At 44.5% G+C, this 12,151-nt stretch overlaps 1 protein-coding gene across 9 annotated transcripts in view; it reads left to right on the top strand.

Moving 5' to 3' along the window:
* LOC119023553 (ERC protein 2-like) overlaps positions 1 to 12,151 on the top strand; it is a 162,699-nt gene that overhangs the window by 110,848 nt on the left and 39,700 nt on the right. For all 9 annotated transcript variants that reach the window (XM_037105584.1, XM_037105587.1, XM_037105592.1 and 6 more), the window contains 3 exons: positions 1,895 to 2,042; positions 6,180 to 6,341; positions 10,425 to 10,490. In XM_037105584.1, coding sequence (XP_036961479.1) covers positions 1,895 to 2,042; positions 6,180 to 6,341; positions 10,425 to 10,451 — 337 coding nt within the window. In that variant the 3' untranslated portion in view covers positions 10,452 to 10,490. The remainder of the gene's footprint in view (positions 1 to 1,894; positions 2,043 to 6,179; positions 6,342 to 10,424; positions 10,491 to 12,151) is intronic.

The following is a 12,151-nucleotide window of genomic DNA, read 5'->3' as shown; positions in this document are numbered from 1 at the left end:
AAATGCTCAAGCTGTTGCATGCAGTCAGTGCTAAAGGACATAAGGAAAAGTGTGACTCTGAGACGGTCAGTCTCTTATATATGGGAGTTTCCATGTCTGGCAGTGTGGTGTAAAGATGGCCATCCTTTGAGTAGGTTAGGGCTGTTAATCTGACACACTGTTTATGAACAGTGACACATTGGGCTGCATTCCTTGCCCATATATGACTCTGTGCGTCACCTCTTCACTCTATTTAACACAGCTAAAGATAAAGCAATGGAACTGGGACTGCTGTTGTGCCCATGCAAAATTCATCATTGGGGGGGTTTTTGGCAGTGGATGTAAATCTGAACCGAGCGAAGAGAGATTTCAAAATCGGTTCCACTGACGTTTGATCGGTAGGTTTTCTTGATGGCAATTTTTGGGTAGTTTTCCACATTCTACATTGTGACGGGCCAGGTCACAACACTTGAAAGCACTCGCTCTGGTAAAGGTCCACTGTAGGTCTGCGCGTGTGCATGTGTGTTCCCATTACAGCGCGCATTAAAAGGAATAACAGTGGAGGTGTGGGGAGACGAAAAGTGTCACGTCGGTCCTGCTCTGTGATTAATGGTGTGATTAGCTCTGCTCCGATCCATGTCAGAACCCACATGCGTGCACGCACAAATACACGCCCAACATGCAAGCACACGTTTTGAACACGCGCAAACACACAGGGGTCTATTAATGGCCTTTGAATGGGAGAATCCAGAATCCAGATGCGGCATGCAGATAATTGTACTAAAAACAGTGAATGCTGAGTCGTGGGCCAGCAGGATTTTATTCTGAGTTCAGCGTGTTTATTTTCGCAACTGAGTTATTTCTGCAGGGACTTAAATCATGGAATAAAAACACTCCAATGCAGGTCCATTTTTTTATTGAGTCCTCCCTCCTCTTCCTTTACCCCTCACCTCACAGAAACCCACCTCATACTGGTTTAATACCATTCTAATTTCAAATGCGATTTCGGAGTCTGGAGTGCAGCCGTGTTATATTTATCCAACTTAACATACCTCCGGTGCCTACAAACTTGTTAGACAGCTTTAGACTCCTGCAGCGGTCACTCAGATGCACTTAAATACGTGTTTTACGGTGTACCTCGGGTCAATGGCCATAGTGGAGGAGGTGTGTGTGTGTGTGTGTGTGTGTGTGTGTGTGTGTGTGTGTGTGTGTGTGTGCGCCTGGCTATCCGTTGAAATATGTTTGTGCCTCTGAGTGTGTTTACAAGAGTAGGCGGATAGAATGTTTGTCACAACACTGGATTTACGACATCCTGCTTGATGACGAGGCTATTAATCACCGATCCGGTCTGACTTCTCTGGAGGGGGTTACGCAAGGCATTCTCCTCCTGTGGGTCCACTTATGTACGTCTGGTTGTCTGCATGATGACGCTGCGTGGTATTTTTCCCCTGCACCTGTAGACAGTCATTTGTTGCCACCCCCGTCCCTACACACACTCAGACACAAAGACACAAACTGCGGTAACCAGCGGTGACAGAGGAAAGATGTCATATCCTCCTCAGCCTGCTCTATTAGGCCCCATTACATGATCACACAGCCGTGAGTCACACTGAGGTACCACTAAGACAGCGATTAGCAGACCACTTCAAAAGACGTCTGCTTCTTTTCTGTGGAATCTCTGTCTGAGTTTAAGGAGCTCTGGAATGACTGAGTTTGCCGAAACATCTGCATACATACAAAGGCTGTGGGTGTTGTACCTGTGTCCACCTGTCTGGTTTCTGACTTTAAAACTTTTCTTTTACTTCTCAGCTTTTTTTTATTTATACATAAATATGAAGACTTTGTTCAAAATATTTTCTCACTTTATGACAACATTCTTCTTACCTTTTGCACCCTTCTCTCCATGTCTCCTCAGGCAGCAGGCTTTGCTGGCAGCCATCAGTGAAAAGGATGCTAACATCGCCCTGCTGGAGTTATCCTCCTCCAAAAGGAAGAAAGCCCAAGAGGAAGTTATGGCTCTGAAGAGGGAAAAAGACAGGCTCATGCACCAGCTCAAACAGCAGGTACAACCACCACAAGCAACCACACCACTATTTAAACATGCATATAAAAGATGAATTAAATTTACAGCTCTCCTCAGTCTGAGAGGTTGACTGCCCTGCAGATTAATCAAATTGAGCCTGGCCACCGTTTAGGACTGACTCTGGCTCTGTGAATCAAAGCACGATTCCAAATTCAAACCTGCTGCAGACAGCCTCATGGGCAGACCTTTGAACTTTAAAACCAGGAACAGATAGAGGTTAATAATTCCTGGTAGTTAACAGAGTAGACTTCCCAGCCTCAAACCACACTTGCTGCTTTCAGTCATCATAAGCCAAGCTAATCAAGCAGGAGCTGCGATTCCAAATCCAGGCACATAAACACAGGAGCCAAGCTTTTCTCTTAACGGTCCTGTTGCAATCAGAGCTATTAGAAGCACTCAAGGGCGCAGACGTACCGTAGGAAGGTATCATCACTGAGTCACCGGCGGACTTTTTTCTGTCATGCATCTTCTGGTCATACATCTCCAGGAACACACTCACGCGCATACCTATGGGCACACGCCTCCTTCCCATGATTCCCTGGCTCTCAATATAACCCGAGGCTGATGAAGGTATGCAGGTCATTAAGGTCTGGTCAGACCACATCAGTGACTGAGCTAACGTGAATGCTAACAGTAATGAACCAGCAGCGGGGAGTCCACATATACGGTCTCTTGAGTCACAGGGGCTTCTGGGAAACATGGTGCATTTACAAGTCAACAGATGCAATGGCCGGGTGTGCATTTTAAGTACGGACCTATGTTTGTTCGTGCCTTGTAAACGGTAAACAGTCCCTAAGGGGTGCAATTCTATTACAGGAATTTCAAGGAAAGCCTATTATCTGTTTACTGCACTTGGATGCATCATGTTTTCCCATTGGGTAACCAGCAGTTACAGTCCACCTGATGATGTGATGAGCTTTAATTGCAACGATTTGGCCTCCGGGGCTGGAGCAGAGAGAAAAAAGAGGAGAAGGAAAGGGATGGGAGAGGAGAGGAATGGGCAGCATTTACTCAAACTTTCTTTGGCTCGTCTTTCTTATGCAAACTTAAAAAAAAAGAAAAAAAAAAGACTACTTTTACTGCGAAATGTCACATCGTACCAGGCAGTACTATGGCCACCTAGCACCAGCCTCCTAAATGCTGATCTGGCTCATCTGTTAATGGATTATGGAGGCTGTAAAGCAAGTAGTTCATATAGGGAGTATTTTTGCACTACTTGGGTTCCTTCCATTTCCCAGAATGAACTCCGTGGAGACCATGTTGTTCGACATCACACATACCGCCTCTCTGTCTTCTGACCCATTGACACACATATCAGCATAGGTTGCCCTCCCCAGGTCCTCACCAGCCAATGGCGGAAGGAAACGGACCAGGAAATGCCGAAGAATTATGGAGCTCAGTGTCTCATAGGAGAAAGCCGATCTGTAGACAGCAGATAGATTTACAGATAGCGCTGCCCTGTCTGACCTCCCCTCGTCCCTCTTTTGGGAGATCTTGTGTGTGTGTGTGTGTGTGTGTGTGTGTGTGTGTGTGTGTGTGTGTGTGTGTGTGTGTGTGTGCATACAGCCGGCAGCCTTAGACAAACTTTCCTTTCTCAGACAGTGTGCTTCCCTTTGAGGCCTTCTTCCACAGACAAACACACAAAGATACAGCCACATGACAAATATATTGTTTAGACTCCTCTAGAAGAGAGTCAGAACAAATGTCTCCCCATGTGGGAACCGAGTGGTCTCATCCTTGTGATGGATGACGAAACATTGCCGGTGCTTTGAAGCTGGGAAAAGATGAATTTGGCATCCTCAGAGGTGTGCCATTTTCGGGGTCTGTCTCCATCCCCTCCATGCTGAAAGAGGAATATTGCGTTCTCAGAGGTGTGCTATTAAGGAACTGCTTTCGTAAAACTATCTGGGTCAGTGTGGCAATGTTGCACACACACACACAAACAAAGCTGATCAAAAGAGCATGTATACGTGTTGTGAAAATTGCGCAGCCTCCCCCCCCAAGCTGCCTGTTTGTTTAAGGCCCTTCTTGTCGGCCCTCTGCGTCCATATGTGTTAACACAGCTCTGTTCTAATCAGGACAGGCTTGTGATTTACAGAGCGCTTGGATTGAGGTTTGGGATGCAGCTGTGAGCACAGCAGCGGGATCATTGCTGCCATGTTTACACCAGCAGCTGCACTTTGATACACATGCAGAGACCGCTCACTGCACACACATGAAGTATAGGCCAAATCTGTTATGGTTAGAGATGTCAATGAAGAACTCTCCTCTCTCGTCTCCTCCACCAGCAGTGCCACCTGTGTCCATTCCAAGGCTGCCTGATCTACAAGCAGGCCTGGAGGCCATTACTGGGCTGTTTACTCTACAGAGCCCGTAATTAACACTAATTAAAACACATTCCACCACACAGACATTTTATATATGCACACCTTCTTTCACATGCACACAGAAATGTGCCTGCAAGAAGAGATGTGTGTGTGTCTGTTTAGCCACATGTGGGCTGCCCCTGACCACACAGTCAGACTCTCCCAGAAGCAATTCATCACTTCATTCATTTGTGTGTGTCAGGTCATTTAATATTAACTATGTGCACACACACATGCGTGCACACACACATGCAAACACATTCTAGGACATTTGGCTCCTCGTCCTACCAAAGATGGTTGTAATTAGATGAACGGGAACAAGTAATACAGTACTTATAGGATTAGCAGCAAGGACTAAACACACATTAGCCTTTTGGACCTTTTTGGCCACAAATTAGTTTTGAAAATATTTCTCCATGAGAATTAAACAGCATTGTTAGAGTTCGTATGGAAGCAGCTGCAGCATGCACTGCGTAGCTGTACAGTAGATTCATCAGCCACATGGTATATGATAGTAATTGTCCCAGCCTCAATAACAGGTGTTGGCTCCGTAGCTGTTTCGTTGAGGCTAGCTCCACCTCATCACACCTGCTAGTGTGAACACCTGAGGTCAAGGAGGGCCGACACCTCAACCTAGCCTTTAACTATTCTAACCACTGGTCTGGTGTCTGTCTGCGCCCTCCTTCATACCTCACTCTTTATCTCTTTCCCTCTCGCCACTGTGTCGGTGTTCTCACCTTATCTAAGCAGCTCTTCTCCAATTTAAGCTAATTGCTAACCTCTTTAATACCAGCCACATCCTCTACTGTGATCCTGACTGGCTCGTTTCCTCAGTCATTAGGCCGCAGCTCCTTATCTCAGCAGCGATGTCCCCAGGCTGCTGACTACTGTAACACCATCTTCCTCCTATCGTCACAGCTGACTCAGGCTTTTTTGTACTTTTCCTCACGGCTGTGTCTCATTTAAAGCAGGAAAGCCGCAACAGTTTGGATGAGGGATGTGTGCATATCTTTCTTCAGAATCATCTTCATCCCATACACAAACCCACCTCCCGCTCTGCAGTCATGTCCCCCCTCGGGGGGAGTATCTGCAGTTAAGGGAATGAAGCTGAGCCTGTCAATGTATCTGCACCCACTCTGTCTCTGTCTATCTCCCAGACAGCTGGTCTCACTGGATTTAGGCTGATTGTTAACGTTAGTCAGGATCGGCTGTTATCTCTCTCCAAAGCAATGATGTTGGCGGCTTGACAGCCTCTTCCACAAACACTCACACCAATACACACAGATGCGCACACACAAACAAAGGACACAAAGTCTTACTTACCCATTTACAGGCATGCATACTTGAGTGTAATTTTAATCAATGACATCTAGAATGAGGTTGCTTCACCCGGGCCAGAACGCCTGTGGCTGAATGGAACACTCACTAACTGTTCTTACCGGGATTCGTATAATCCAATTAAATGATAATCTTCAATTTGACTGACATTTGACAGACTCACAATATTTTCATCAGGCACTCCGACTCACTCAATTTATGACCTGTCAAGTGTTGTTAGCGGCACTGTCTTTATGATCTTTGATGGCTTTCAACATGCTCTTCCCCCTTCCAAGAACCTCTCAGCATAATCAGACCCCAGGATCATATTTAACAAACAAATAAGCAGTGTTGAGAAAAAAATAAATGGCCCAGTGTATGCTTGTTATAATTATGCATTATAAATTTACTTGTTTATCCCTCCTTGTTGGCAGACTCAGAGCAGAATGAAGCTTATAGCGGATAACTACGAAGAAGAACACATCCACCCCCAGCATCATCCTCACCATTCGCACCACCTGCATTCGGCGAACGTGCATCACCGAAGCCTGCCGAGAGGGCCGCCTCACGCCAACCACCGACCCCCTATGGACCCGGTCAGTATGATGTGTTTATGGACACACACTCAACCACACCAGCCAGTCTAAAGCGTGGGCTTGTTTACAGAAGTTGACATGTTGTGGGCTCTCATTTTCATGCTTTTAAAGTCGATATCATATTCGTCTCGGCTACCACTCAGTTGTGGTCGGACTTGGCAGCATAAAATTTCCCCTCTCACTTCTCCTCTGTCTCCTTCTTCTGCCTCAGCCCCATTACTTGCTGCCAAGTCAGTGTTATTCATATCAGTTAGATAAGGAGCCTGAAGGGGAAAACTGCCAAATGAGTGTTTTTGATCGATGGGATTTATGTGTGAGATTAGTTTATATATCACTCACCTATCACCCGAGCTCCTTCTTCTCTGTTTGAGTATCATATCCAGACTGCCTGGAGGACAAACTTAATGTGTCTGTCTGAAGACAGCTGAAGAAGAACAAACTGTTGTTGTTATCTGTACAAAGTGTTTGCGTATCCGTGCGAGCGTGCATGCATCCAAGTGCGCATACTTTTAGCCTTGCACATGCCTATGCTGTATGTGCGCGCATGTCGATGCACACCTAAGTCTTTGTTGATACTGTGTACCCAGATGAAATCGCTCCTTCAAAGAAAGACAGAGGCGATTTCACAGTCGTTCCATCAGCTGATAAAAGCTTTGAGTTATGTGAATGCAATATAAACTCATCACAGCTCCATTGTTGTCAAGAGGTAGCGATCAGGGAGATTCCAAACTATGAAGATGAAGTGCATGTGTGTGTGTGCAATTGTGTGTTTGGGGGTTTAAGGCGAATACCTGGGGATTTCCACCTCACCCTCGATCTCCACATCTGTTCTATTTGATAGGCACTATTACATGATTCTAGACTTTATAAATGTTTCTCAAAGTGCTGTCTTAATTGGAGTGAAACATGCGCTGGGGATCCCCCTTGTCCTTAATACCTCCCCAACACACGCAAATACACAGAAGCTCATAATGGCATGCACGCATCGCCCCACACATACCTCGGCAATATGAAAGAGGACTGGAAAGCTGGTTTTAATGTTATGTTAGCCCTTTTTTACGCCTGTGGAAAGACTCTAGTTTTGTTTTTGAAAAGAATGTGAGGGTCTGGTGTTGATTGACATCCATGTGCACTCACCTCAGACTCAGACACACTTGAGTTATATATTACACTAGGGTGAATTTATGTGAACATTCAGCTATAGAATGAATCCACATCTAATGCTGACCATTTTTGCAGCACATGCTCCAGTGCATGGAAGTCTAGAGTGGGGAAACAAATTACATGGAACGCAGCTTAACCTCTGTAATCCCACGACGACCATTTTTGTATTCTAGCTGTGTAGTTATTAGGTTATGTTATGTTTTTCATCCGACTTGCTGAAATAATATTATAAAGCTATCAAGTCTCTGCGTTGTTCTGTTGTACTGTAGGATTCTTGCAGCCACAATAGGCTTCATATTTAACTCTGAGCTGCAGGGGGGCCGTGTTTAGTATCACACATAACTCTCCTCTATTTTTCACTTATAAATATCTTTCCTTCAATATGGCTATCCAGCTCTGTTTTACTACGACGGTGTTTATAGGCTTTGACATATGAAACAGTAGCCCTCTGCAAGTGATATTTCAGCTTTTCAGGTTGGACTTGCAAAGAAAGTCTTATTAAGGTTGCTGGGAAATCTTGTTAAGAATGTGGGGAATAACAAAATATCTCATAAATCTGAGCAGATTGGCCAGATTATGCTTCTGTGAAAGTTGGATTTTTATGTCTATAAAAGGTAACCGTGCTGGCTCACGCTTTGCATTGAACATTTGGAGGACAGTGAAAGTCAAATATGTTTTAAAAGAGGCGCCCCCAGTAGCTCAGTTGGTAGAAAGCCTACGCTGCAGAGGCTCAGGGTCTGAATCCGACCTGTGGCCCTTAGCTGCATGCCACCCCCCTCTTTCTCATCCTGTTTCCTGTCACTCAAGCTTTTCCGTCAAATAAAGACGTGATAAGGCATGGAAATATGGATTCAAACTAGATCAAATGAAAGACATTTTCAACAAATTTGCAGGTTATTCAGATTTAGTTGTGTCTCCATCGCCGTCCCTCTTGTGTCAAGCACATGCGCCTCTAAAACCACAGATGGTGCTGACAGAGGTCAGCTTATCACCTTGTGGCTTTTCCTCATATCTGATCTTTGACCTATTGGGGAAGTTCTGTAGAGGTCAGACTTAGGACTTCGAAGTGTGTGTGCATGTCTGCGTGTGTGTGCATGGGGCGTCAGATCACACAGACCAGATGTCGCTGAGGTGAGATTGTTCTCCCCTCCCAAACACATCTCCTTTAATCTCCGTCTTTCAAACATGATAAATGACTCTTCTTGTTTACTTGATTTTCTCGAACACTTTGTTTTCTCTCTTCTCCATTTTTCACAAAGCCTTCGCCACATATTTTATTCGTATCAAACCTCTGCTGTCTGTTCTTTGAACATCGCTCTGCTTCCTTCTTTCCACCCACATCCTCTCTGTCCCTCTATCATTCTTTCCTTCAGTCCTTTCTCTCCCTCCGTCCTTTTCCTTTCAAATGTAATATCCAAGTGCGGCCGGGCCAGTGGTTCAATGCATTGCCGGATCCAGGAATGCCACTCGAAAGATGATTGATGATGATAATGATAATGATGATGAAGAGGGTCTGCACGCTCACCCCGGAGACCACAAAGCCTTTCCAAGATACAGCTAGTGCCATGAAAAACATAACAGTGACCACACATGCATTTTTTTTTTTTTAATTTTCATTTGCATTTGCATTTGCTCGAACACACATGCACTGCATACATCCATCTGGCTGTTTAAGACCTGTAAGCACTGAACGCATGCATTGGAGTTGTGGACACACAAAAAATAAGAGCACACTTCAAGGTTTTCCCGAGCAGCCAAACCACATGTCAGTCAAAGCTACAGTTAGTGGGTCCATCCCAATACTCTAACTAGACTCCCAGTCCTCTACTTAATCTGCGATGGTCCGAGGACAGGTGAAATCTAATCAGAGGAGACAAGCACAGGAAGTCGATTTCGCCTCTTGAGATGCACCCCAGGTCTGAGTCTCAGCATGGAGTGTGTGCAGTCTGACGGGGAAGTTGTGTTCACATTGTTCTCATTTAGCCATGCCAGCACCACTGCCAGATACTTGGCAGCAGCCTCGGAAGGAAATAGAAAACAGCCATAAAGTGTTTATCAGAGAGAATTATACAACCTTTTCTTCTGGGTTGTTGTGCTTTTTTTTCTGAGCCTTAACATGCTGCCTGCTTCACGTTTATGAGAAGTAGCACATGGTATTTGGCCTGTTTGTGCGCGTGTGTCTCCGTCTGTATGTGTTTTTGTCCGTGCACGTGTGTGTGTGTGTTTAACCTGGCAGAATGAGTGGTTATAGGTCTGGCTCTGTTTACAGGGCCTGTCACAGCCGTTCACTGCATGTTAGCATTTAGCATTGAGCATGTTCCATTGAAAGGCCATTATATCTATAGCTTAGCTGCTTAGATGTAGCCTACTGAGTTTACCGAGCCTGTCACAACCACTCAGTGCAACCAAAGCCACTGTGGAGTATAGCCAAGGCCCCTGTGTTTTTCTGCACTTGTGTAGCATTAGCATAGACTTTAGCATTGTGCAGGCAAGGTATTGGCTGCAGCGATCTACCAGCACGTAACCTAACCATTGTAATGTTAGTGTCTGAGTGAATTAGCCTTCCTGTTAGCAGGGCTCCTGTCTGCACAGTTTCAGCCCCAAGGAAACCCCTTGTGTGTTTAGTTATTGGTTCCCTAACAGTCATACTGGGGAAAGCATTTTATGATATCATACGCAGCTTTTCTGAATGAGGAACACAAACAGGATTGTTTTGATTAAAATCCACAGGGGGTTAGGAGGACCATAAGATTAGTCAGTGAGACTTTACTTGTGTCGACGTAACCACTGGGCAAGTGTGTTTTACAAGGGAGCCATTTTCTGCCACATACATGCAGTTTATAGCAATGTGTAAAGTGATGGTTTATGATTGGATAATGATGATGATGATTTTTTTCTTTTCCTGTGTTTTTCTCACAGGATGATGAAGAGGGGATATGGGCATGATGACCATCACCAGTGTGACCCTGTATCTGTTGGTTCACAGTGAGTCAGCGTTTTTTCTACTTATTTTAGAGTTGATATGCTATTTGCTTGGGCAGAGATTAATCTTTTAAAGCTGGAAGGCTTCATTCATACGGCTGACGTTAGAATTCTCAGTCAACATTCGGCTTGCACAGCATTTCATGTCTATTCATTCTGATTTAAACCGGGTATTTCTGCACAGTTTCAGCTCATGGTTCGGCTTGTCTAATATAATTAGTATTTGTATTTAATACAAATGCCCGCTTAGGACTGCGACCCTGCAGAGGATTAAGCGGCGTACATATAATGTGTACAGATGATGGATGGATGGATGGATGCCCGCTTAGGAATGTTTGTGACTCATGTAACACTCAAAAACTTGTCAAAAAAAGTAAACATTTCCCGTTTCCACAAAATATTCTGCCTCAATCAAGTTAGATTTAGCCTTTCAAAAACAAGTATATGAATGTAAGTAAGTAAATGTATGTACATGTTTATGCGCAAGTATGTATTTAGTTATAGTCCTTAAAGCAAAAACATTAAAATATAAACTCATTAAATCTGAGGAATCGCTTTATTCAAATTGTAGATTCATATCAATTTCCTTATAGGGCGATGATGTCATGAAATGTGACAACGAACATTTGAAGCTTGATTCTAAAACCTTAATAGAAGCATTAAATGTACAAAAAAGACATTTGGTACAGCTGTACTCCTTGCCAGGTTGTAGTACTGTATATCTGTTCTAGATACTTTAATGATCTCCCACACAATAGGCTTCTTCAGTGGGCTCGAGTAACCATTAGCCAGGAACACTGATGGCACCACAATAACCACAGCATTACCCAACTATGACAGAAGAGAGTGTAATAGAACCCGGCTCCTTTTCCAATTGCTTATGAATTTCACTCGACTAAAGAGCCTCAGTTTATTCAGAGGTTTATGGCTGCCATTCTGTGAAGTGTATGCAGGGTTGTGCTGTGTGTGTGTGTGCACTCCATGGCTGTATAGGTAACTCCGTGGTATTAGACCTATACACACCCCACAGCCTAAAGCAAGCGTACCAGGGCTCATAGGTGATAAAAACGACACAGTGAGAAAAGCCAGAGATGGATATGTCTGTCTCTCCGCGCCCCACTTTTTTCAGTCGTAGTAAAGTTTTACCGCGCTACCCCACCCTGTTTTGTGCCAGTGTGTGGGGTAGTTAATTTCAATACAACACAGAACAGTCATGAACTTTTTTTTTTTTTTTTTTTCAGCTGCGAGCTGAAAAAGCATAAAATGAAGAATGCGGAGTCATAAAGGATAATTCCTGTTTGGGGGGTTTTATATCGAAGCCCCCCATAGACTCAGGATGCCTTTGAACACAGACGTGCGGAAGGAGGTCTGTGCAGGGAGGGTTATGGTTTGCTTGGAGGTAATACACGCGTGCGTGTGTGTGTGTGTAAGACGAAAGGAGACACAGGAAAAGATTTACAAATGTACATGCGAGAGACAAAAAGAGTTGGGAAAAGAAAGGGAAAGCGGAAGGGCACTAATGTATTTATGTGGGAGCCAGAGAGAAAACCAGGCAGCATGGTATACTCATAGTTTCCAGTGCATCTCCTTCTTTCCCCGCAGTAATCCACAGGTGGACCATCACAAGCAGATTCTATCACTAACCTCAGTGTCTTAGTAGTTGT

This window comes from Acanthopagrus latus, chromosome 7, assembly GCF_904848185.1.
Source record: "Acanthopagrus latus isolate v.2019 chromosome 7, fAcaLat1.1, whole genome shotgun sequence".
NCBI classification, from domain to species: domain Eukaryota; kingdom Metazoa; phylum Chordata; class Actinopteri; order Spariformes; family Sparidae; genus Acanthopagrus; species Acanthopagrus latus.
The sequence above is the reverse complement of the archived record's forward strand: the minus strand, read 5'-3'. Positions and strand labels throughout refer to the sequence as shown.